General features: G+C 56.1%; 2 protein-coding genes across 2 annotated transcripts; one reads left to right on the forward strand and one right to left on the reverse strand.

Annotated features, from left to right (window-relative positions):
* Positions 1-579: 579 nt before the first annotated feature.
* LOC137482135 (immunoglobulin superfamily containing leucine-rich repeat protein-like) lies at positions 580-3,576 on the forward strand. Its single transcript, XM_068204356.1, has 2 exons — positions 580-675; positions 1,579-3,576. The coding sequence occupies exon 2, from the start codon at positions 1,588-1,590 to the stop codon at positions 2,827-2,829; it is 1,242 nt and encodes a 413-aa protein (XP_068060457.1). The 5' UTR covers positions 580-675; positions 1,579-1,587; the 3' UTR covers positions 2,830-3,576.
* Positions 3,577-6,257: 2,681 nt separating this feature from the next.
* On the reverse strand, positions 6,258-23,301 carry STRA6 (signaling receptor and transporter of retinol STRA6). Its single transcript, XM_068203362.1, has 17 exons — positions 23,130-23,301; positions 22,120-22,198; positions 21,347-21,432; positions 20,351-20,493; positions 18,570-18,736; positions 17,735-17,857; positions 16,661-16,728; positions 16,510-16,583; positions 15,639-15,700; positions 14,284-14,464; positions 11,668-11,743; positions 10,552-10,685; positions 9,413-9,530; positions 9,117-9,218; positions 8,208-8,371; positions 7,328-7,465; positions 6,258-6,453 (listed from the first exon to the last, which is right to left on the reverse strand). The coding sequence occupies exons 1-17, from the start codon at positions 23,249-23,251 to the stop codon at positions 6,275-6,277; spliced, it is 2,016 nt and encodes a 671-aa protein (XP_068059463.1). The 5' UTR covers positions 23,252-23,301; the 3' UTR covers positions 6,258-6,274.
* Between the last annotated feature and the right edge of the window lie 1,851 nt (positions 23,302-25,152).

Below are 25,152 nucleotides of genomic sequence, written 5' to 3' on the forward strand. Positions count from 1 at the left end.
AGGGATGTAGGGTGATGGGTTTTTAGGGGATTTTGGGGATAGAGAATTTTGGTAATGGGTTTTTAGAGGATTTGGGGGGACAGAAAATTGTGGCAATGGGTTTTTAGGGGATTTTGGGGTACTGGGAACTCGGGTGGCAGGTTTTTAGAGGATTTTGGGGGGCAGGGGGGTGGGTTGATGGGGTTTGAAGGGATTTTGGGGGTCAGAGATTTGGGGTGATGGGTTTCTAGGGGCTATTGGGGAATATGGAATTGTGGTAATGTGTTTTTAGGGGATTTTGGGGGACTGGGATTTGGGTTGACAGGGTTTTAGAGGATATTGGGGGTGCTGGGGTGTGGGGTGACAGGGTTTTAGGGGATTTTGGGGCTCAGGGGTGTGTGGTAACGGGTTTTAGGGGATTTTGGGGCTCAGGGGTGTGCGGTAACGGGTTTTAGGGGATTTTGGGGCTCAGGGGTGTGCGTTTTAGGGGATATTGGAGGAGCCGAGGACGGGCTGCGCGGTTCGGTGCCATGGAAAACAATCCGGGCCCGGGGGACGGGGAGGGGACAGGACGGGACGGGCCGGGAGGAGGAGGAGGAGGAGGAGGAGGAGGAGGAGGAGGAGGAGAAGCCGAGGAGGGCCCGGGAGCGGCGGGGCCGAGTCCAGCGGAGCGGGGACACCGGGGCTCCATCGGCGGTGACGGGGCGGGGGCGGCGGGCCCGGGGAGCGGGGCTGGAGCGGGGAAAAAACGGGAAAAAAGCGTGAAAAATATCCGGGAAAGGAGGGGAGGAAGGAGGCAGGGCGGTTATTCACGGCCCTGGAATGCGCCGGGAGGCGGCGGGGGAGCCCTGGGGGGCTCTGGAAAAGGGGTGGGATGCGATCCGCAGCTCCAGGAGGGAAAAAATTCTGGGATTTCCCCTCCCCAACCTCCGGGAGATCGGATCTGTCCCTCCCTGCGCACCCCAAAATGTCACCTGGAGCTCCCCCAGAGCCAGCGGGGCGCCTTTGCCACCCCTCAGATCCCGATCTCGGGTTTATTCCCGAGAAATTCCCGCTGGGAATGGCAGCGCTGGGAGCTGGGAATGGAGGGCAGGGAAAGACAAAGGGATCTGCCTGCCAGCTGCGGGGAATTCGGAGAGGGAAGGAACATCTGGAGTGCCTTGGAAAAGCCCCCGCGAGGGGAATGAGGAGTTAAGTTGGGAAAAATTCCCTTCCCAAGAATTCCAGCGGCCGCGGGGACACCACAGCCCCTGGCTGAGAGAAGGCGCTGGGTTTTTTCCATGACACGGCCTGCGAGGCCGATGGAAATCCCAAAAATTCCCTGATTTCTGGGAAGGCCAGTTCCCTGATTTATGGGAAGGTCGGTTGGGAAAGAGCTGCGGAGGCTCCGTTCCTCCTTAGCGGGAGGAACCCGGAACCCCCCGGCTCCCGCTCCCTGTCGCAAACGCTGTTTCATCCCAAACCCGGAAAAGCTTTTCCAGAGGGGGAAGAACAAGCTCGAGGGGGATTTAGGGAATCTCCCAAACCGCTTTTGGCAGCCGGAGTTCTTTCCCATCGCGGCTGTTTGGCCGGGCTCATTCCCGTCTCTGTCCCCGGCAGGAGGCGAGGATGCGGCCGCTGCTTGGCCTCGTGGCGCTGGTGACGCTCGTGTCCCCGGGCCTGGCCTGTCCCGAGCCGTGCTCCTGCTCCACCAAGAAGAACGGGCGGCTGCTGGCTGAGTGCGCGTACCGTGAGCTGCGGGACGTGCCGCGGGGCCTGTCCCCCAACGTCACCATCCTCACGCTCTCCGCCAACCGCCTGGGCCACCTGGGCCGCGCCTCGCTGGCCGAGGCGCCCGAGCTGCAGTCGCTGTGGTTGGGCTACAACCACATCTCGGCCGTGGAGCCCGGTGCCTTTGCGGCCCTGCCGCACCTCAAGAACCTGGACCTGAGCCACAACCGGCTGGTGGATTTCCCCTGGCAGGACCTGCGCAACCTCAGCGCGCTGCAGATCCTCAAGCTCAGCAACAACCGGCTGGCTGCCGTGCCCCGTGGCGCGCTGGCCGGCCTGCGGGAGCTGCGCTCGCTGTGGCTCAACGACAACGAGCTGGCCACGCTGGCCCACGGCACCTTTGAGGGGCTGCCGGCGCTGGCGCAGCTGCAGCTCTTCCACAACCCCTTCAACTGTTCCTGCAAGCTCTTCTGGCTCAAGGAGTGGGCGCATGGCACCTCAGTGGTCCTCTCCAGGGCCGGCTCCACGCTGTGCGCTGCGCCGGCGCGGCTGCGGGGCCGGCCGGTCACCGACATCCCCGGCGCGCTCTGTGTGCCGCCCTCAGCACAGCTAACCTACCTGTCCGGCCCAGCCGCCGCCGGCCCTGGGGACGGGCCGACGCTAACCCTGCACTGCAGCGTGGCCGGCAGCCCCCCGCCGGAGATCCGCTGGCAGATCCGTACAGCTGGCCGCCACGTGGACATCCACGGGCCCACGGTGGCGCGCGACGGCAGCGCCAAAGCGGGCCGGCAGCGCTTCCTGGCCTTCAAGAACGGCACCATGGCCATCCCCGACTTTGGCAAGGAGGACGAAGGCACCTACACCTGCCTGGCCGTCAACGACGTCGGCATGCGCGATGTCTCCGTCAACGTGGCGCTGGCCGGCTCGGCCAACCCGGCTGAGGAGCTGCCCCGCGATGACCCGCAGGCCGGGCACCCCGGAGGGCACAGCTGCACCAAGGGCGACGAGCTGGATCCCTCCGGCATGGGCGAGAAGTTGGTCATCATCTACCGCATGTCCGGCGAGGTCCGGAGCGGCACGGGGACCAGGGAATTCCGCCTGGGAATTCTGCCGCTGGCTCTGGGGCTGCTGCTCTGGTGAACCTCGGTGTTCCCGTTTTTCCGTAGTTTTTCCTCTCGTAGTGCCTTTGCTGAGCTTCTGGCATCCGGGAGTGCTCCGGAGCCCAACGGGGCCACTGCAGGCCCGGAGCGGGTGGTCCAGCCCTCGCCATTCCCATTCCTGGAGGAGCTCATGGAACGTGGGGCGAATCCAGCCCAGATCCAGCCGGGATCTGCCGCCAATTCCCGGCTGTCCCAATGTGCTGCTTCCCGCTTTTCTCCCTGCCCGGATCAGAGGGCGGCCACGGGAGGTGACAAAAGTGACAATCCCTCCCCAGAGCCACCAGGGAGGAACCCAAGGATAAAATCCCTCGGAACGGGGTCCTGGGGAACACGGATGCCACAGAGGATTGGGATGGACCCACAGCCTTGGATCGGGAATCCCAAAAACCTGTCTGGGATGGACCCACCGGGTTGAGCCAAAGATTCCCAAATCATTCCTGGTGGGAATGGGGGAAAGATTGGGAACAGCAGAGAAGCTGAGCTGCCTTGAAGCCATAAACATTCCCCAAGTGCTCTGGAATTCCCGGCGGGACAAGTATTCCTTATCCAGGTGTCCCGGGAAACCAGGGACAGCAATAAATGCCTTTAATTAATGCCTTTAATTAAGAAATACCCATCATAAACACCTGCAATAAAGAAACTATTTTAATAAATACCTTGAATTAATAAACACCTTGAATTAATAATTACTTTTTATAAACACTTTGAATAAACTCCTTTTTTTTTTTTTCTAAACCAGCCGGGCTTCGCTTGGTCTGTGCATTCCAAAATCCCAAAATTCCCCCAAGCCAGTGGCTCCTGGGCTCCCCCGGATTGTCCCCAACCCTCCTGGATCAGGGGACACTTCTGTCATTCCCACTTTTCCCAAATCCTTCCCAGTGCTGGAGAATCCCCAAATCTTTCTCTCTTCTGGAGCATCTCCCCGGTTTTCCCAAATCCTTCCCAGTGCCAGAGTTTCCCCCAGATCCTTCCCAGTCCCAGAGAATCCTCCTCAGATCCCCTAAATCCTTCCCAGCTCTGGAGAACCCTCCCAGCTCCCCTAAATCCCCCAGAGTGGGAGCTTTCCCAAATCCTTCCTAGTCCCAGAGAATCCCTCACAAATCCCCCAAATCCTTCCCAGTGCCACAATTTCCCCCAAATCCTTCCCATTCCCATGGCATCCCCTCAGATCCCCCAAATCTCAAGATCCTTCCCAGCTCTGGAGAATCCCCTCAAATCCCCCAAATCCTTCCCAGTTCTGGAGAATCCCCCAAATCCCTTGGTGTTGGAGTGTTCCCAAATCCTTCCCAGTGCTGGAACATCCCCCCAGTTTTCCCAATTCCCCAAGTGCCAAAGAATCCCCTCAGATCCCCCAAATCCTTCCCTATCCCAGAGAATCCCCTCAAATCCCCCAAATCCTTCCCAGCTCTGGAGAATTCCTCCCAGCCCCCCAAAATCCTTCCCTATCCCATGGCATCCCCTCGAATCCCCTAAATCCTTCCCAGTGCCGGAGAATCCCCAAAACCTTCCCAATTCTGGAGCATCCCAAGATCCCCCAAATTTCCCTGTTCCCTCACCCCAAATCTGGAAGGAACCCCCAAAATCCTGGGATACCCCAAAATCACCCCTTCAGCAGCCCAGGAATGGAAGTGACCCCAAAATCAGAGCCTGGAGCTCCCCAGCACTGAAAATCCTTATCCAGGGGGATTTTAGGGGAAGTGGCAGCCGAGGTCTCTGTGGGGAGCTCCTGGATTCCCATAAATTTTTCCCACTGTGGGATAAAAAACGTGGCCCCAATGAAAGTTTTGGGTTCATTTCACAGGATCTGACTTTTGACCTTCGTTTTATCCCTGGGAATAGCAGGATCCAAGATTATTCCCGAAATTCCAGCTGGGATGCGAGGGGTGAGGATGTGGATTTGGGGTTTCCAGGCGAGCCAGGAAGCACCAGGAAGGGGAAGAAAATCCCAAATCCTGCCCAGGACACTGCTGCTATCCCGAAAACCACACAAATTCCAGGGATCTCCAGGGAGCTTTGGGTGGGGCTGTGGAAACAGATCCCAAAATTCAGCCCCACCCATAGCATGGAGCTTCCACAGATTTTAGGGATTTTAAAAGGGATTTTAGAGATTTTTGGGATTTTTAAAGGGATTTTAAGGATTTTTAAATTTTATTTTTAAAGGGATTTTAGGTATTTTTAAAGGGATTTTTAAAGGGATTTTTAAAGGGATTTTTTTCATGGGGTTTTAGGCTGCCTTTGGAGCTGCAGGGGTTGGGATGGGCTGGAAGGGAATCCTGGGAAAAGGGAGGGGACGCTCCAAGGAAACCCCAGCCCTTGGTGAGCCGGAGCCGTCCTGAGGGTGCTGGGAACATTCCAGAGCAGGGGAATGGGGTCCTTGGTATCCTGCAGAGAGCAGCTCTGGCCAAACCCAAAGGAAATCCCAGAATGATCCCTGCGGGTTGGGCTGAGAATTCCCAAGGGAATTTTGGGGTGTTCGGGATCCACCAGGAGCCTGGTCATTCCAGCCCATAAAGGACGGAATTCTGGGATTTAAGAGCAGGAAGAGGTGATCCAGCACCTCCTTGTTCCCATCCCATTGGTGTTTTATCCCTAAAATTCCCCGTTCCCATTCCCACCCTTCCCAAAGCTGTGGGATCGCAAAGGGAGCAGTTTACCCGTAAAATGGCCCTAAAGCGGGATCACAGAGTGGATCCCAAAATTCCCAGCTGGAGCAGATCCCCAAAATCTCTGTTGGGCAAGACCATCCCAACCATTCCCTGGATTTGGTGCTGGGATGATCCCAAATTCTGCTGGAAGCGGGAATATCCAAGGAGAACAGCACATCCTGGGAGTAGGAACAAGGCATCCGTTTATTCTCCTTCCCCCGCGCTTCCCAGGGTGTGGATCCCAGTGGATCCCTTTCCATGGATCCCAGCCCTGGAAAACCGCGGGATCACCGCAAAAGCAGGAATGAAAGAGGACAGGAAGCAGGGCAGGATTCGGTCCTTCAAAAATCGGGGAACAAAACATCCCGGGAGTGGATGTGGAGCCCAGATGGAGCCGGGATGGGGAAGGGAGAAGCCGGGAATGAGAATTTTCTCCCATTTGGAGCTCCCGGGGTAATTCCTCGTGGTTGAGAATTTCTTCGGCCTGCTGGGAATCCCTCCCAGCTGCTCTCCCAGTTCCCTGGGAATTGTCCCGTTCTGGAAAAGCTACTGAGAACCAGGCTGCTTGCAGGAGTGAATCCCAAAATGTTTTCAGGATGCCAGGAGTGTTTTCCTTGGTCCATCCAGGCTGGGCTTGGAGGTGTCACCTCCAGACTTTGGGAGTGGCTCGGCACGGATTTAGGGATAAACCTTTGGAGAGAGTCTGAAGGCTGGGAAGGGGCGCAAACAGGGATGGGAGATGGGGGATGTGAGACAGGATGGGATGGGATTCCCAGGAATTCAGGGCCTGGGAACGCCGAGCTGGGCACCGTTGGCTGCAGGATCGGCCAGCGCAGTTTTCCGGGAAGCGGTCAGCGATGGGTTGTGCAGGAGCGTGTAGGCCACCCACCAGCGCGCCCGGATCCGCCGGATCCGTGCTCTTCCCGGAGCTGGATGCTTGGGATGCATCAGCTGGAGGCCTGGAAGGAGACGGGAGCAGAAGGGAGAAGATTCAGGGCCTGGAAAAGCACCAGGAGAGCAGGAGAGGGGCTGGGATGGGGTGCAGAGGGATGGATTCCTGCTGGGAAAGAGGAGGCTGGGATGGAATTCCTGGCTGGGATGGAATTCCCAGAGGAGCTGTGGCTGCCCCTGGATGCCCGAAGTGTCCAAGGAAAGGTTGGTCGGGGTTTGGAGCAGCCTGGGATAGTGGGAGGTGTCCCTAGATGGGCTTTAAGGGCCCTTCCAACCCAAAGCGTTCCAGGATTCCTGGATTCCAGCCCCATTTCTCTGGAGCCACCAAGATCCCACCACACCCCAAAGAGCCCCATCCCAACCCTGGAGAGGGATCAGCCCTTGGATGGATGATGAATGGATGGATGGATGGATGGATGGATGGATGGATGGATGGATGGATGGTGGAAGGATGATGGATGATGGATGGATGATGGATAAATGGATGATGGATGCATTGATGGATGGATGATGGATGATGGATGATGGATGAATGAGGGATGGATGGATGGATGGATGGATCGATGATGGATGGATGGATGGTGGATGAATGATGGATGGATGGATGGATGGATGGATGGATGGATGGATGGATGATGGATGATGGATGGATGGATGATGGATGAATGATGGATGGATGGATGGATGGATGGATGGATGGATGGATGGATGGATGATGGATGAATGATGGATGGATGGATGGATGGATGGAGGATAGATGGATAGAGGATGGATGGATGGATCCTTGGATGGATGGAGGTGTCCCCACACTAACCAGAGGTGCCATCCAGAGGTCACCATCATGTCCCTTCCCCCCAATCCCCTGGTGCCCCCAGGTCCCACCTTCCTCCAGCTGGGTGTCTCGGGGCGGTGCCGGCGGCTCCGGCCGGCTGGGCTGGAGCAGCAGGAAGCAGAAGGCCTTCAGCAGTGGGTGGCACTGGCTGACCTCCACCCTCAGATAGTGGCAGTAGGTGCGGTACCCTGCAGGGACACCGCGCAGTCACGGGGGACAGCATTCCCCATTCCCACCCTGGAGCCCGAGGAAGGATCCAGCCCTGGTCTCCATGCTCCCACAATCCCAGCAGGAAAAGCAGGGGCCAGCCTGAGCTCCCCTGAGGTCCCCTCTCCTTTATCACAGGAGATGAGGTGACACCCCAAAGCTCATCCCACTCTTTTTGGGGATAAAACAGCAGGTGCAGCCAACTGGCACCACCTTCTCCAGGCATTCCAATCCTAACAGTTTGGAGTCTTCAATCCCAGCAGGGAAAACAGAGGAAGGCTCGAGGTCCCCTGATGTCCCCTGAGGTCCCCTCTCCTTTATCCTTTAACCTTTACATCAGGTCACCACTGGTGAAACCCCAAAGGTCATCCCCCATTTTTTGGGATCAAAGAGCAGGACCAAGCAGGAGTTGGGAGAAGCTCCTTGCTGCCATTGTCCCATTTCCAAGCCACCCTCAATCCCACAGGAAAAACGTGGAGGTCCTTTCCTCTTTCCTCCTTTCCTCATGTCTCCAGGACATGAGGTGACCATTGGTGAAGCTCCAAGATCGCCACTCGTTTTTTTGGGATAAAAAGCAGGAATGAGGAGAAGCCACCTGCTCTAGGTGTCCCATTTCCAACGTTTGGGGCCACCCTCAATCCCAGCAGCTCCGGGCCCCCATCCCAACCCACCATGGTGGGACAAAGACCCCGCTGGTGGCACGGTGACCTCTCGCCGTCCCACCTGGGTCGAAGGTCTCCACGCCGCGATGCAGCAGGCTGATGTCCAGCCGGCAGAAGTGGACGGCGTTGTAGAGGCCGGAGATGACCACACGCCACACTGCAGCCATGACGCCCACCAGGACGTTGGTGGGGAAGAGCAGGAAGGTGACAATGTACAGCGCGCGCCTGCAGGGCACACATTCCCATGGGATGGACCTTCCCGGGACAATTCCAGCCACCCCAAACCTCCCAGCCCCACCTGCGTCCAGCCCAGGTGGCTCCATCCTGCTCGGAGAAGCCAACGCCCTCCCAGGCTCCTGGAGAACTGTCAGGAGCTCCTTGTCTCCTCAGAGATTGAGGAGCTGGCCAAAATGCGGGGTTGGGATTTTGGGATGGAGGCCACCAGCTCCAGGAGAGCCTCGCTGGCCTATCAGGAGGACACCTGGGTACCTGTCACCCTGGTCTCTGGTGGTGACACCACATGGGAGTGGCATCTGCTGGTGGCCTGGGATAGACACTGGCTCGAGGAGAGCCTCTGTGCCCTGCCAGGGGGTGGCACAGGACACTTGGGTCCCTCTGTCACCCTGGGTGAGTGACATCTGCTGGTGGTTTGGGATGGACACCAGGAGAGCCTCTGTGCCCTGGGGGTGGCACTTGGGTCCCTCTGTCACCCTGGTCTCGGGTGGCGTCACCATCCCTGAGCAGGGGACATCTGCCAGCGGTGACCGACCCCACCAGGCCGATCCCGAGAGATCTGGGCTTGCCAAGCCTCGGAAGCGGGGCTGGTGGAGCAAGGCCACCCTCACCGGTGTCACACCACCAAAATCCAGGCTAGAACATCTGGAGAAACCTCCTGGGAGCCTGGAATGCCCCCCAAACCCCATCTGGGGACAATTGGGGACAATGGGGGACGATAGCAGTGTCCCCGTACCTGTTGGTGATCTCCTTCTGCAGGGAATGCTGCTCCAGGAACTGGGAATGGGCCAGGAGATGCTGCACAAGCACGGCCACCACCAGGGCCAGCCAGAGGGGCCTGGAAGAACACCAGGATTGGCCCAAAACATCGGGAATGTCCCAAAACACCAGGAATGTCCCAAAACATCAGGAATCTCCCAAGACACCACCAAGGGTAGAAGCTTCCAGTGGTGTTGGAAAAACCCCAAATGGAGCATCCCAAATCCATCCAGGGCCATTCCTCGGGGTGTCCAGCCCTTCCTGAGGGCTCACCACATGTTCCGGATGATCCCGAAGAGCGGGGAGCTGGTGCCGATCTGGAGTGGGATCACCACCAGGAAGGTGAAGGCCACGGAGCAGAGGAAGAAAATCACCTGCTGGATCAGGAGACCTGGAATGGGGACACGGAGCGGGAATCTGGGATGGAAAAATGGCTTTCATTCTCCAAATCCCATAAAAATCCCTGTCAGTCTCCCAAAACAGGTCTGCATTCCTAAGGTATTGACTCACAATTCCTGGGGGTGGAGAGAAGATTTTCCCCCTTTTTGAGGTCCCCCATCCCATTCCCAGGATGATCCAGCTGGGATGGGGACAAGGAATCCCCAGAATGCGCCAAGGACCAGAGGCTTCCCCAGCTTTTCCCATCCAAATATTTGGGATCCAGCCAAAACCAGGCATCATGCCACCCCTTCCTCCTCTTTGAATTCGCAACCCAAATTTTCCAATTCTTCTGATTTTTCCAATTCTTCTGATTTTTCCAATTATTTTTTCCAGTTTTTCCCGATTCCCAGCCATCCAGTGTTCCCAAAAACCGCCAGATCCAGTAGGGGAAATGGGGATTAAAGCCCTCTCGGAAATGGGGGGAAAATAGGGAATTGTCACTTAGTTCTGAAAAAAATCAGGATCCCCCATGCCATGATCCCAAAATCTCGGTACCCAGGCATCATCCCACACCTTCATTCTCTTTGAATTCCCAACTCAATTTTCCCATTTTTTCCAATTATTTTTCCAGTTTTTCCCAATTCCCAACCATCCGGTATTCCCAAAACCCACCAGATCCCTTTCGAGGAAAGGGGGATTAAAACCCTCCTGGAAATAGGGAATTGTCACTTAGTCCAAAAGAAAATTGGGATCCCCATTCCATGATTCCAAAGTTCCATTACCCAGGCATCATCCCACCCCTTCCTCCTCTTTGAATTCCCAACCCAATTTTTCCAATTTTTTTTTCAATTTTTCCTATTATTTCCCCAGTTTTTCCCAATTCCCAACCATCCAGTATTCCCAAAACCCACCAGATCCCGTTTGAAGAATGGCACTAAAAACCCTCCTGGAAATGGGGTGAAAACAGGGAATTGTCACTTAGTCCTAAAGAAAATCGGGATCCCCATGCCGTGATCCCAAAATCCCGGTACCCAGGCAGGCGAAGGCCGCCTGGAAGCTGGAGAAGGCCATCCAACAGACGAGGGATTCCCGGGAAGGCCGCAGGATGTGGGCCTTGGAGAAGACATCCAGCACAGCGCCCTGGTAGAGTGCCCGCAGGTTGGATCTGGATGGAAAAACGTCCTGGACTGATCCCGGCCCGGAATGGGGATGGGGATGTCGGGAATGGGGCGGGGACATTGGGAATGGGGATGGGAATATCAGCAATGGGGCTATTGGGAATGGGGATGGGGACATCAGGGATGGGGCTGGGAATATTGGGAATAGGGATGGGAGCACTGGGAATGGGAACATTGGGAATGGGGCCAGGGATATCGGGAATGAGGATGGGAACACTGGGAATGGGAATGGGAATATTGGGAATGGGGTATTGGGAATAGGGATGAGGATATCAGAAATGTGGATGGGGATATCGGGAATGGGAATGTTGGGAATGGGGATGGGGACATTGGGAATGGGGCCGGGGATATTGGGAATGGGGATGAGGACCTTGGGAATGGGAACGTTGGGAATGGGGATGGGGACATCGGGAATAGGGATGGGAATATCAGTAATGGGGCTATTGGGAATGGGGATGGGGATATCAGGAATGGGGATGGGGATATTGGGAATGGGAACATCAGGAATGGGGATGGGAATATTGGGAATGGGGCTGGGGGCATGGGGAATGGCAATGGGAACATCAGGAATGGGGACGAGGGCATTAGAAATGGGGTTGAGGACATTGGGAATGGGAATATCGGGAATTGGAATGGTGATATTGGGAATGGGGCTGGGAACATCGGGAATGAGGATGGGGACATCAGGAATGGTGATGGGAATATCAGGAATTGGAATATTGGGAATGGGGATGGAAACATTGGGAATGCAGCCAGGGACATTAGGAATGGGAATGGGAACATTGGGAATGGGGATGAGAACATTGGGAAAGGGAATATTGGGAATGGGGTTGGGGGTATCAGGAACAGGACTGGGGATATTGGGAATGGGGCCAGAAATATCAGGAATGGGGCAGGGGATATCAGGAATGGGAACATTGGGAACGGGAATATAGGGACTGGGAATGCCGGGAGCGAGGCCGGCCCCACCTGTGCATGGCCAGGCTCCTGAGCAGCATGGTGCAGGTGAGCAGGCAGCACAGCGCCAGCGAGCAGATGTAGCACACTGCGGAAAAACGGGGAAAAAATCCTGGATTTCAGGTCAGGAATAATGCCAGGAGGGGGGGTTTCGCTGGGAATTGCACCTCGGGGATGAGGGATTGGCACCGTGCCTCAGTTTCCCTCCTTTTGTGGCTCCCTCCTTCAGCTCCCAAGGGGAGATGGATGGAACAGAGGGAGGGAAATGGGAAGAGAAATCCAGGAAAATCCCTGGAATGAGCTGGGATGGGGGTCTTGGGAAAGGGGATCTGCAGGAAAGAGGGAGGAGGGAAAAAATAGGATGAGACAGGTTTGGGATCCCAAGGAAGGGAGGGGCATCCCTGCTCTTCCTTTATCCCTGGAATTCCTGGATCCCTGAAATTCCTTTATCCCTCATCCCTGAAATCCCTTTATTGGAATTCCCTCATCCCTGGAATTCCCTCATCCCTGCTATTCCTTTATCCCTAAAATTCCCTGATCCCTGAAATTCCCTGATCCCTGCTATTCCCTGATCCCTGAAATTCCCTGATCCCTGAAATTCCCTCATCCCTGCTATTCCTTCTTCCCTGCTCTTCCCTCATCCCCCCATCCAAGGATTTCCACTCTCCAGGGATCCAGGCCCATCTGTTCGCTTCCAGCACATTTCCAAGACTGCAGCATCTGCCATCTCTTCCCTCTGGCTCTTCCCTGCGGCTCTTCCCAACGGCTTTTCCCGGTGTCTCTTCCCGCCTTGGCACGCGCCAGCCTGGCACAGCCCCATCCCTGCCAGCTGCTCCCGAAATCCCTCTGGAGTCCATCCAATCCCATCCTCCCAGAATCCCTCCGGAATCTTCCCAATCCCATCCTCCGGTCCAGGAATCTTCTCCAAATCCCCCTGGAATCCTCGGCATCCCATTCTCCCAAAATCCCCCTGGAATCCACCCCATTTCATCCTCTGTGAGAGGAATCCTCAAGAAATCTCCCTGGAATCCCCCCAGTCCCATTCTCCAGGTGAGGAATCCTCCCAAAATTCCCCTGGAATCTGCTCCATCCCATCCTCTGGAAATCCCTCTAGAATGCTCCCAGTTCCATTCTCTGGGCAAGGAACCCTACCAAATCCCCCTGGAATCTTCCCAATCCCATCCCTCAGGTGAGGAATCTTCCAGAAATCCCTCTGGAATCTGCCCAATCCCTGTCAGCCACTCCCAAAATCCCCCTGGAATCTGCCCCATCCCATCCTCTGGAAATTCTCCTGGAATCTGCTCCATTCCATCCTCTGGGCAAGGAATCCTCCCAAAATCCCTCTGGAATCCTCCCAGTCCCACCCTCTGGGTGGGGAATCTTCTGGAATTCCCCCTGGAATCTGCCCCATCCCGTCCTCCAGACAGGGAACCTTCTGGAAATCCCTCTGGAATCCTCCCAGTCCCATTCTCCAGGTGAGGAATCCTCCACAATCCCTCTGAAATCTGCCCCATCCCATCCTCTGGAAATCCTCCTGGTCCCATCATCCAGGTCAGGATTCCTCCCCAAATCCCCCTGGAATCCCCCCCATCCCATCCTCCAGGTGGGGAATCTTCTGGAAATCCACCCCATGGAATCTGCCCCATCCCATCCTCTGGGCCAGGAATCCTCTGGAAATGCCCCTGGAATCCTCCCAGTCCTGTGCTCTAGGTGAGGAATCCTCCCAAAATCCTTCTGGAATCCACCCCATGGAATCTGCCCCATCCCATCATCCAGGTGGGGAATCTTCTGGAAATCCCTCTGGAATCCATCCCATCTCATTCTCCAGGTGAGGAATCATCCCAAAATCCTCCTGGAATCCACCCCATGGAATCTGCCCAATCCCATCCTCCCAGAATCCCTCTGGAATCCTCCCAGTCCCATCCTCCAGGCAGAGAATCTTCTCTGGAATCCTCCCCATCCCATCCTCCCCAAATCCCCTGGAATCCACCCTATGGAATCCTCCCCATCCCATCCTCCCCAAATCCCCCTGGAATCCACTCCATCTTGTCTTCCAGGTGGAGAATCTTCTGGAAATCCCTCTGGAATCTGCCCCACCCCATCCTCTGAGCCAGGAATCCTCTGGAAATGCCCCTGGAATCCTCCCAGTCCCATCCTCCAGGTGGGGAATCTTCCAGAAATCCCTCTGGAATCCATCCCATCTCATTCTCCAGGTGAGGAATCATCCCAAAATCCTCCTGGAATCCACCCCATGGAATCTGCCTAATCCCATCCTCCCAGAATCCCTCTGGAATCTTGCAAATCCCATCCTCCAGGCGAGGAATCCTTCCCAAATCCCCTGGAATCCACCCTATGGAATCCACCCCATCCCATCCTCCCCAGATCCCCCTGGAATCCACCCCACCTCCTCCTCCTCCCTAAATCCCTCTGAAATCTGCCCAATCCCATCCTCCCCAAATCCCCCTGGAATCTGCCCAATCCCATCCTCCAGGCGGGGAATTTTCTCTGGAATCCGCCCCATCCCATCCTCCCCAAATCCCCCTGGAATCCACCCCCTGGAATCCACCCCATCCTGTGCTCCGGGCCGGGGAATCCTGGGGAAATCCCTGCGGATCCCTCCGGACGCACCTTCCAGGGCCCACAGGAAGTGGCGGGCGGTGCGCAGCTCCTGCTCCAGGTGCCCCGGCCCGGCCGCGCCCTGCGAGGGCACCAGCCCGAACTGCACCAGCAGCACCACCACGTCCTTGGTCATTCCCGCCCGGACAATCCGCAGCGCGGGCACCACCGCCACCAGCAGCAGCAGGGCCACCTGCGGGGACGCGGGGGCCACCTTAGCTCCGGCACGGACTTTGGGATTTACGGCTCCGATCCCGTGGGATTTACAGATCGGATTCCACAGGATTAACAGCTCAAATCCCATGAGATTTTGGGATTTATGGCTCGGGTCCCGTGAGATTTAATGTTCGGATACCACGGGATTTTGGGATTTACGGTTCAGATCCCACAGGATTTCTGGATTTACTGCTCAGATCCTGCAGGATTTAAGGCTTGGATCCCACAGGATGTCGGGATTTACAGCTCGGCTCCCACAGGATTTAAGTCTTGGATCCTACGGGGATTTTGGGATTTACGGCTCCAATCCTGCAGGATTTACAGCTCAAATCCTGTGGGATTTTGGGTTTTACGGCTCAGATCCCGTGAGATTTCGGGATTTATGGCTCGGATCCCGTGAAATTTAAGGTTCAGATCCCGTGAGATTTTGGGATTTATGGTTCAGATCCTGCAGGATTTTAGGATTTACTGCTCAGATCCCATGGGATTTAAAGCTCGGATCCTGCAGGATTTTGGGTTTTACGGCTCAGATCCTGTGGGATTTAAGGCTCAGATCCCATGGGATTTCGGGATTTATAGCTCAGATCCCATGCGATTTAAGGTTCCAATCCCGTGGGATTTACAGCTCAAATCCCATGCGATTTTGGGATTTATGGCTTGGATCCCATGGGATTTTAGGATTTACGGCTCAGATCCCTCAGGATTTAAGGCTGAGATCCCGTGGGATTTCGGGATTTACAGCTCAGATCCCACAGGATTTCCGGATTTATGGCTCGGATCCTGCGGGATTTGCAGCTCAAATCCGAGATTTTGGGATTTAAGGCTCAAATCCCGTGGGATTTAGGGATTTCCAGCTCGGATCCCACAGGATTTACAGCTCAAATAATCCCATGGGATTTATGGCACGGATCCTGCAGGATTTTGGGATGTATGGCTCGGATCCATATGGATTTTGGGATTTACAGCACGGATCCCTCAGGATTTAGGGATTTATGGCCCGGATCCCGCAGGATTTACGGCTCAGATTCCGCAGAATTTAGGGATTTGTGGCTCAGATCCCATGGGATTCCACGATTTGTAAGAGTGTGGAATTTCCTAAGGAATTGTAATGCCATTCCCAGGTGAGCCCTGGGATCCTCCGGGAATGTCACCTGGTAGACGGCAACGATGGCCACAGTGATGGACACCACCAGCTTCAGTGGGATCCGGAATCCTGGAGGGAAAATTGGGAATTTGGGATGGTGGAGCAGGATCAGGGTGTACCCAGCAAAGGGAACACCCTTTGGAATGGGATTTCCATAGGGAATTTCTGCCAGGATGGAGAGTCGCGAAGGACGGATGGCTCCATCCTGCTTTTCCATGGAAACTCGGGATATTCCCTGCCCCCTCCATGGATGGGAATGGCTCCACATTCCCGGGATTTCACCCCCTCAGTGCAGGACAATTCCCTTCTCCAACCCCCGCCTGCTCCCATCCTTCCCTGGCCAAGCTTTCCCAGGAAAACCATGGCTGGCTCAAATTCCCTGGAACTGTTCCAGGGAATTTATGGGGCCTCCATGAGGATTCCATCATTCCCAGAACCCTTTTCCATGGATTTGTGGGTTTTCCATGGGTTTCCCATCATTCCCAGAAACCTTTTCCATGGATTTTTGGGGCCTCCATGGGTTTCCCATAATTCCATGGATTTATGGGACCTCCGTGGGGTTCCCGTAATTCTATGGATTTATGGGGTCTCTATGGGGTCCCATCATTCCCATCACTCCCAGGACCCCTTTTCCATGGATTTATGGGGCCTTCATGGGTTTCCCATAATTCCATGGATTTATGGGGCCTCTGTGGGGTTCCCATCACTCCCAGGCCCCTTTTCCATGGATTTGTGGATCCCTGCCCCAAGCATGGCTGGATTTGGGCTCCAAGTTGGACAGGGCTTGGAGTGACCCGGGATTTTGGGAATGCCCTGGCTGATCCATAAATCCCAACCCCAACCATTCCTGGATTCCGTAGGATTTTCCGGGTGCCCACCTTCCTCAGGAATGTAGACATAGGAGCGCAGGTAGGAGCAGATCCGGGAGCTGAGGCTCTCCTCGATCTTGGAGCTGCAGGAGGTGGAAGAGGGTGACATTCCTGACCTTTGGGAATGGGATTTGCCGGGAATGGGAATTTCCGTCCTTACCTCCCCTTCTGGCCCCGTTTGGACAGCAAGGCCTTGAGGTACTTCCTGTAATAGCTTTTCCCGGAAATCTGGGAATAACAGATGGATTTGGGGAGGCAGAGCTGCCCTGGCCACCCCCTCATCCCGAGTGTATCCCAACAGGAATTCCCGAGCCGGTGTATATGTTGGTATGGAAAAGTGGGAACAAAGTGGGATTTTGTTCCCAAAACCCTCCGGAATCCCTTGTTCCTGCCTGAGGGGTCACCTCAGGTCTTTCCTGCTTTTCTGTCCTAACTTCCCAACAAACCCACAAGCTCAGAGCTCTGGAGGTTATCTGGGAAAATGAGGAGAGCCCAGAGCTGGTCTGAATGGAGCCATTGATGCCAAGATACTCTTGTGTAAGGGATTTATCCCAGAGGAATTTCCCGACCCCGCTGCCGGTCCGGGACAGCAACGGAGAACCTACAGCAGCAGGGCTGGGAGGGGAATGTGTGGAGATCCTGATCTCGATCCCAATCCTGATCTCAATCCTGATCCCAAAACCAGTCCCAGGATAGCAACAGAGAACCCCAGCGTCAGGGCGGGGAGGGGAACATGTGGAGATCCTGATCCCAGTCCTAGTCCCAGTCCCAATCCCCATCCCAATTCCGGTCCTGATCCCAATCCCAATCCCGATCCCAATCAGGCTCAATATCGATCCTGATCCCGATCCCGATCCCGATCCTGACCCCGATCCCAATCAGACTCTTAGTCCTGATCCTGACCCTGATCCCAGTCCCAATCCCCCTCCTGATCCCGAGTTCCTGAATTCCTGAGTGAATTCCCAAGTGAGTTCCCGAGTTTCCGGATGAGTTCCCAAATTCCTGAGTTCCCAGTTGAGTTCCTGAGTTCCCGAGTTCCTGGATTTCCAGCTGCGTACCCATGTCTGTACCCTTGGCTCGGGGCTGTCCCTGCTGCGGAGGCTGCGCAGGAGCAGCGCCAGGTACCAATCCCGATCCCGATCCCTATCCCAATCCCAATCCCCATCCCAATCCTGATCCCGATCCCCATCCTGATCCTGATCCCGATCCCGGTGCCGAGTTCCCGTGTCGGTACCCGCGGCTCGGGGCCGTTCCCGTTCCGGAGGCTGCGCAGGAGCTGTGCCGGGTACCAGAGGCTGAGCAGGGCCAGGGACAGCAGCACGGGGACATGGGACAGCAGTGAGTACAGCCGGTGGATCTGCGCGGGGACAGCGCGGGTCACCGCCACCACCGGGGACACGGGGACACTGACACCGCCCGGGGACACTGACACTGCCCCTGGGGACAATGACACTGCCCCTGGGGACAATGACACTGCCCCTGGGGACAATGACACCGCACAGGGACACTGACACTGCCACCACCCAGGGACACTGCCACCACCCAGGGACACTGACACCAGCTGGGGACACTGACACTGCCACCACCCAGGGACAATGACACCACCCAGGGACACTGACACCAGCTGGGGACACTGACACTGCCACCACCCAGGGACACTGACACCACACAGGGACACTGACACCACCCCAGGGACAGCAGCAGGTCACTGCCACCGCTCCCAGTGACACTGCCGCCACCCCTGGGGACACTGCCACCACCCCAAGGACACCACCACCCCAGGGACACCACCACCATCCCTAGGGACACCACCCATCACACCCTGGGGTCACCGCCACCACCCTGGGGACACCACCCATCACCACCACCTAGGGACACTGCCACCACACCCAGGGACACCATGTCACCACCACCACCCTGGGGACACTGCCACCACCCTGGGCTCACGATGCCCAACCCAGGAGGCGACAAGGAAGCCACAACCCCTCAGGGCCACCCCAGGAGGTGACAAGGGAGCCACAGCACCTCAGTGCCACCGCAGCAGGCCGTGCCCCCTGGGTGCCACCCACCTGGGGTGCCAGGGGACACTGTGCGCGGTGCCAGACGTGCGCCCCGCAGTGTCCCCAGGCCAGCAGCGTCCCCGCGGCGTAGCCCAGGCGGTGCCGGGGGCCAGCGCAGGCCAGCAGGGGCGAGTACAGCGCCGGCATGTAGAGCAGGGCCAGAACCTTCCAGAACTCTGCCACAGCCACGGCCGCCTCAGCACGGGGACAGCGCGGGGACATGGGGACACCGCCACCGCCCCGGGGACATGGGGACACTGCCATGGGGACAGGGGGACACCGGCCTGGGGACACGGGGACACCGCCACCACCCCGGGGACATGGGGACACCGCCACCGCCCCGGGGACATAGGGACACTGCCCCGGGGACAGGGGGACACCGGCCTGGGGACACGGGGACACCGCCACCACCCCGGGGACATGGGGACACCGCCACCGCCCCGGGGACATAGGGACACTGCCCCGGGGACAGGGGGACACCGGCCTGGGGACACGGGGACACCGCCACCACCTCGGGGACATGGGGACACCGCCACCGCCCTGGGGACATGGGGACACCGCCACCACCCCGGGGACAGGGGGACACTGCCCTGGGGACATGGGGACACCGCCACCACCCCGGGGACAGGGGGACACTGCCCTGGGGACATGGGGACACTGCCCTGGGCAAATGGGGACACCGCCACTGGCCCGGGAACATGGGGACACCGGCCTGGGGACATGGGGATACTGCCACTGCCCCGGGGACATGGGGACACTGCCACTGCCCTGGGGACGTGGGGACACCGCCACCAGCCCAAGGACATGGGGACACCACCCTGGGGATGTGGGGACACCGCCACCGCCCTGGGGACATGGGGACACCGCCCCGGGGACATGGGGACACTGCCACTGCCCTGGGGACATGGGGACACCGCCACCAGCCCAAGGACATGGGGACACCACCCTGCGGACGTGGGGACACTGCCACAGCCCCGGGGACACCACCACCACCTTGGACACTGCCACCATCCCAGTCACTGCCACCGCCCTGGGGACATTGCCACCACCCCAGGGACACCGGGACACTGCCACCAGCCCAGCCAGCCCTTTCCAGGGTGGGGATTTGGGAATTCCGAGCCCTCCCCGGGATGGGATTTGGGAATTGGGATGGGATTTGGGAATTCTGAGCTCTTCCTGGGATGGGATTTGGGAATTCTGAGCCCTTCCCAGAGTGGGGATTTTGGGAATTCCAAGCCCTCCCCAGGATGGGATTTGGGAACTCCGAGGCCTCCCTTGGGATGGGATTTGGGAATTCTGAGCCTCCCGGGGATGGGATTTTGGAAAATGGGATGGGATTTGGGAATTGGGATGGGATTGGGGAATTCTGAGTCCTCCCCTGGGATAGGATTTTAGGAATTCTGAGCCCTCCCCAGGATAGGATTTTGGGAATTGGGATGGGATTTGGGAATTCCAAGCCCTCCTCTGGGATGGGATTTCGGAATTGGGATGGGATTTTGGGAATTGGAATGGGATTTGGGAATTGGGATGTGATTTTGGGAACTGGGATGGGATTTGGTCATTCCGAGCCCTCCCCTGGGATGGGATTTTGGGAACTGGGATGGGATTTGGGAATTGGGATGGGATTTTGGGAATTGGGATGTGATTTTGGGAACTGGGATGGGATTTGGGCATTCCAAGCCCTCCCCGGGATGGGATTTTGGGAACTGGGTTGGCATTTGGGAACTGGGAGGGGATTTGGTCATTCCGAGCCCTCCCGCCGAGCCGTGTCCGCGGTGCCGGTGTCTCACCGCGGGCGCTGGGCGCGGTGCCGGGCGCCAGGAGCGGCAGCGGGGCCGGGAGCAGCAGCAGCCGGCAGAGCTCCGAGAGCAGCAGCGCCAGCACGGCCGCGGCCACGGCGCGCTGCCCGTCCTGCTCCAGGAGATTCCCGGGGCTGCAACCGGCCAGCGAGGCGGGAATGCCGGCAATTCCCAGGCACCCGGGAATTCCCGCTCCTTGCCCCACATTCGGGAATTCCCGCTCCTTCCCAGGGACTCGGGAATTCCCGCTCCTTCCCAGGGAATTCCCTCTCCTTCCCAGGGATTTGGGAATTTCCACTCCTTCCCAGGGAATTCCTGCTCCTTCCCAGGGATTTGGGAATTCCCACTCCTTGCCAGGGAATTCCCACTCCTTCCCAGGGATTTGGGAATTCCCGCTCCTTCCCAGGCACTCGGGAATTCCCACTCCTTGCCAGGAAGTTTGGGAATTCTCACTCCTTCCCAGGAAGTTTGGGCATTACAGGTCCTTCCCAGGGAGGGATTTTGGGAATTCCAAAGCCTTTCCTTGGATGGATCAGTTTGGGAATTGGGTTCGGGAATTCTGAGCCCTTTCCAGAGATGGGATTTTGGGAATTCCGGGTCCTTTCCAGAGGGGGGGATTGGTGGGGTTTTGGGAATTCCAAGCCCTTTGCAGGGATGTGATTCAGGAATTCCGAGTCATTTCCAAGGATGGGTTTTGGGAATTCCAAGCCCTTTGCAGGGAGGGGATTTTGGGAATTCCAAACCCTTTGCAGGGAGGGGATTTTGGGAATTCTGAGCCCTTTCCATGGAAGGGATTTTGGGAATTCCAAGCCCTTTCCAGGGAGGGGAATTTAGAATTTCTGAGTCATCTCCAAGGATAGGATTTTGGGAATTCCAAGCTCTTCCTAGGGATGGGATTTGGGAATTCCAAGTCGTTTCCAGGGAGGGATTTTGGGAATTCCGAGTCATTTCCAAGGAAGGATCAGTGGGATTTTGCCAATTCCATACCTGAGCAATCCCGGGACGCCGTTCCAGCAGTTCAGGTGGAGCCGGCGGCGCTTGACCAGGAAGGACAAGGCCAGGAGCACGGCCAGCTGGAACGGGATGGAAATCCATGGAAAAGGGTCCTGGGACTGCTGGGAACCCCATGGAAACCCCATGGAAACCCCATGGAAACCCCATAAATCCACGGGAAAGGGACTTGGGAATGATGGGAATGATAGGATCCTCATGGAGACCCCATAAATCCATGGAATAATGAGAATGATGGGAACCCCACAGAGACCCCATAAATCCATGGAAAAGAGATTTGGGAATGATGGGAACCCCATGGAAACCCCATAAATCCATGGAAAAGAGACTTGGGAATGATGGGAATTATGAGAGCCCCATGGAAATCCCATAAATCCATGGGAAAGGGTCCTGGGAGTGCTGGGATCCTGATGGAAACCCCATAAATCCATGGAAAAGGGATCCTGGGAGTAGTGGGAAGCCCATGGGGGTCTCATAAATCCATGGAATGATGGGAATGATGGGAACCCCACAGAGATCCCATAAATCCAGAGGAATAAAAAAAACTGGGAATGATTTGGGAGGAATTTTGGAGTTCTTGTCCCACAGGGAAGGGAAATCCCAGAAATCTGGGAATTCCGAGATGGTTTAGGCGGGAAAATCCATCCTAGATGGCGTCGGAAATGAAATCCGTGGATTCCAGGTGGGGAATGGAATGTGGGAATGTGGGATTGGGGTTTTTTGTGGGGAATTTTGGGGCAGATACTCACGGAAATGGGAGCCATGACAGTGTGGTACATCCGGGGGGAGATTGTGGGGTGGCATTCTGGGATGGTGTCGGGAAAAAGGCTGGAAAAACGGGAAAAATCCCAGATTTGGGTGGGTTTAAACCTAAAAGGCCCTGGAAAATGATGGGGAAAAGGGAAAAATCCCAGATTTGGGCTTAACCCTAAAAGGGCTGGGGAAAAGGGAAAAATCCTAGATTTGGGATTTTTGGGATTTCCCCCCTGTAAAAGGGCCAGGAAAAACAATGGAAAAATGGTGGGAAATCCCATATTTGGGTTTAACCCTAAAAGGATCCAGAAAATGATGGAAAAATGGGGAAAATCCTATATTTTGGTGGGTTTAACCCTAAAAGGGCCTGGAAAATTATGGAAAAATGGAAAAAATCCCAGACTTGTGTGTAACCCTAAAAGGGCTGGGAAAAATGGGGAAATTCCCAGATTTGGGATTTTTGAGATTTTTGGGATTTCCCGCCCCCCCCCCCCCCCCCCAAAAGGGCCAGGGAAAACGGGAAAAACAATGGGAAAATGGTGGAAAATCCCATATTTAGATTTAACCCTAAAAGGCCCTAGAAAATGATGGGGAAATGGGAAAAATCACAGATTTTAGTGTGTTTAACATTTTGAGGACCCCTTTGGGGATATTCTGGGGACATTTTGGGGACACTTTCGGAGACCTGTCGGAGATGTTTGGGGGATATTCTGGGGACAATTTGAGGACATTTTTGGGGACCTTTTGGGGATATTTTGGGGGGCATTTTGGGGCCACTTTGAGGACATTTTGGAGACCTTTAGGGGACATTTTTGAGAACTTTTGGGAACTTTTGGTGACCTCTTGGGGACATTTTCAAGGACATTTTGGGGACACTTTTGGGGACATTTTGGAGACCTTTTGGGGACACTTTGAGGACCCTTTTGGGGACATTTTGGGGCCACTTTTGGGAATATTTTGGGGACATTTTTAGGGACATTTTTGGGGACATTCTGGGGCCACTCACTCATCCTGGGGCGAGGACTCCGTGGATTCGTAGATGTACCAGTCGGATGCCAAATCCTCGTCCAGGAAAATCCCTGGCTCCAGGGGGGAATCCCGAATTCCCACGGAGCTGTTGGGGGCCATGGCCGCCCCTCCCCCACCGAGATCCCTGCGGCTGGAAAAGCGGGAAAAAACCCGGGAAAGTGGGAAAAACGCCGGGAAAGCAGGAAAAATGCCGAGAAAAGTGGGAAAAAATGATGGGAAAAGTGGGAAAAAAAAACAGGGAAAGTGGGAAAAATGCTGAGAAAAGTAGGAAAAATGCTGAGAAAAGTGGGAAAAATTATGGGAAAAGTGGGAAAAAACCCGGGAAAGTGGGGGAAACCCCAGGAAAGTGGGAAAAATGCTGAGAAAAGTGGGAAAAACCCTGGTAAAGTGGGGAAAAAACCCGGGAAAGGAAAGTGGGAAAATTATGGGAAAAGAGGAAAAAAATTATGGGAAATCTGGGAAAATGACAGGAAAGAGGGCAAAATTATGGGAAAGTGGGAAAAATGTGGGGAATAGAGGGAAAATGACAGGAAAGTGGGAAAAATGCTGGGAAAAGAGGGGAAAATATGGGGAAAAGTGGGATGGGGGGTGGAAAAATGGGGAAAATGCAGGGAAATGTGGGGAAAATGACAGGAAAAGTGGGGAAAAGTCCTGGAAAAGCAGGAAAAACTCCAGGAAAAGAGGGATGGGGGCTGGAAAAGTGGGGAAAACACCAGGGAACGTGAGAAAAATGCTGGGAAAAACAGGAAAAATGCCAGGGAAAAAGGGATGGGGGCTGGAGAAATGGTAAAAAAGCCAGGAAGAGTGGGAAAAATGCAGGGGAAAGTACCAGGAAAAGAGGGATAGGAGTTGGAATAGTGGGGAAAATGCAGGGAAAAATGGTAACAACTCCAGGAAAGAGGGATTGGGGCTGGAAAAGTGGGATGGGGGCTGGAAAAGTGGGGGAAAGGCCAGGCAAAGTGGGAAAAGTGCCGGGAAAAGTGGGAAAAATTCCGGGAAAAATGGGGAAAATGCCGGGAAAAGTGGGAAAAACGATAGGAAAAGGGGGAAAAGCAGCGGGAAAAGTGGCATGGGGCTGGCATCCCAATTCCCGGTGGAATTCCCGCTGCCTCCGGAGCGGGGGTGGGGCCGCTCCCGGAGCCGCTCCCGCCTTTGTTTGGGTTTTCCTGGGAATTCTTCCCGCTGGAAAAGCGGCGCAAAGGGCACGGGGTGTGGGGGGAGGGGCGGCAGCCGCGCTGTCCCCAAAGTGCCACCAGCGGCGACATCGCCAGCCCGGGACCTGGGATCCCGGCCCCATTCCCATCCCGGGAATTGTCCCCAGCGCCATCCCGGGAATTCCGGATCAGTCTGGGGCCGGGACAAGTCCAAAATGTCCCCAAATGTCACCTGAGGGGCTTGGGGACATGCCGGGGATTTGGGGACAGCCCGGGAGCAGATCCAGGGTCACCCTTGGGGACACGGCTCGGGGATGTCCCCAGTGTCCCCAAGGGAGAGTGGCAGCAGCTCCAGGGACACCCGGGATTTGGGGACACCCCAAGGACACCCCAGCTCCGGGATGTCCCCAGGGCTGTGAGGGGACAGCTGGGGCTGGCTCTGCTCCAGGGATCGGGATCGGGATCAGGATCAGGATCGGGATCGGGATGGATCCAAGAGGTCCCCGCAGGCGCCACCCAGCAGTGGCGCTGTCACCGAGTGTCACCGAGTGTCACCCCTGGCACCCCGGCCCTGGCAGCTTTTCCTGGGGTTTCCCCCGTGCCAGGATGGAAATTTGGGATTTGTGCCTCCCTTCCCAAAAATCCGCTGGGAATCAGAGCCTGACCCCTCCCTAGTCCTTGTCACCTAGTCCTTGGGTGATCCCAAATCCCAAACCCCAAATCCCAAATCTCATCCCTAATCCTAAATCCCAAATCCCAAATTCCATCTCAAATCCCAATTTAGGATCCCAGCAATCCCAAAACCCATCCCAAACTCCATTCCCAAAATCCCATACCCCATCCCAA

Source organism: Anomalospiza imberbis, chromosome 13 (genome assembly GCF_031753505.1).
Source record: "Anomalospiza imberbis isolate Cuckoo-Finch-1a 21T00152 chromosome 13, ASM3175350v1, whole genome shotgun sequence".
Lineage (NCBI taxonomy): Eukaryota > Metazoa > Chordata > Aves > Passeriformes > Viduidae > Anomalospiza > Anomalospiza imberbis.

Bases quoted from the DNA above. Each gene is read 5' to 3' on its own strand.
- LOC137482135 (XM_068204356.1), top strand. From the start codon at position 1,588: ATGCGGCCGCTGCTTGGCCTCGTGGCGCTGGTGACGCTCGTGTCCCCG.
- STRA6 (XM_068203362.1), bottom strand. From the start codon at position 23,251: ATGGCCCCCAACAGCTCCGTGGGAATTCGGGATTCCCCCCTGGAGCCA. The intron at 9,531-10,551 runs GTACCGGGATTT...TCCCCATTCCAG, and splicing joins GGCGGCCTTCGCCTGCCTGG to GTCTCCTGATCCAGCAGGTG. The intron at 7,466-8,207 runs GTGGGACGGCGA...GTGTCCCTGCAG, and splicing joins CGTGGAGACCTTCGACCCAG to GGTACCGCACCTACTGCCAC.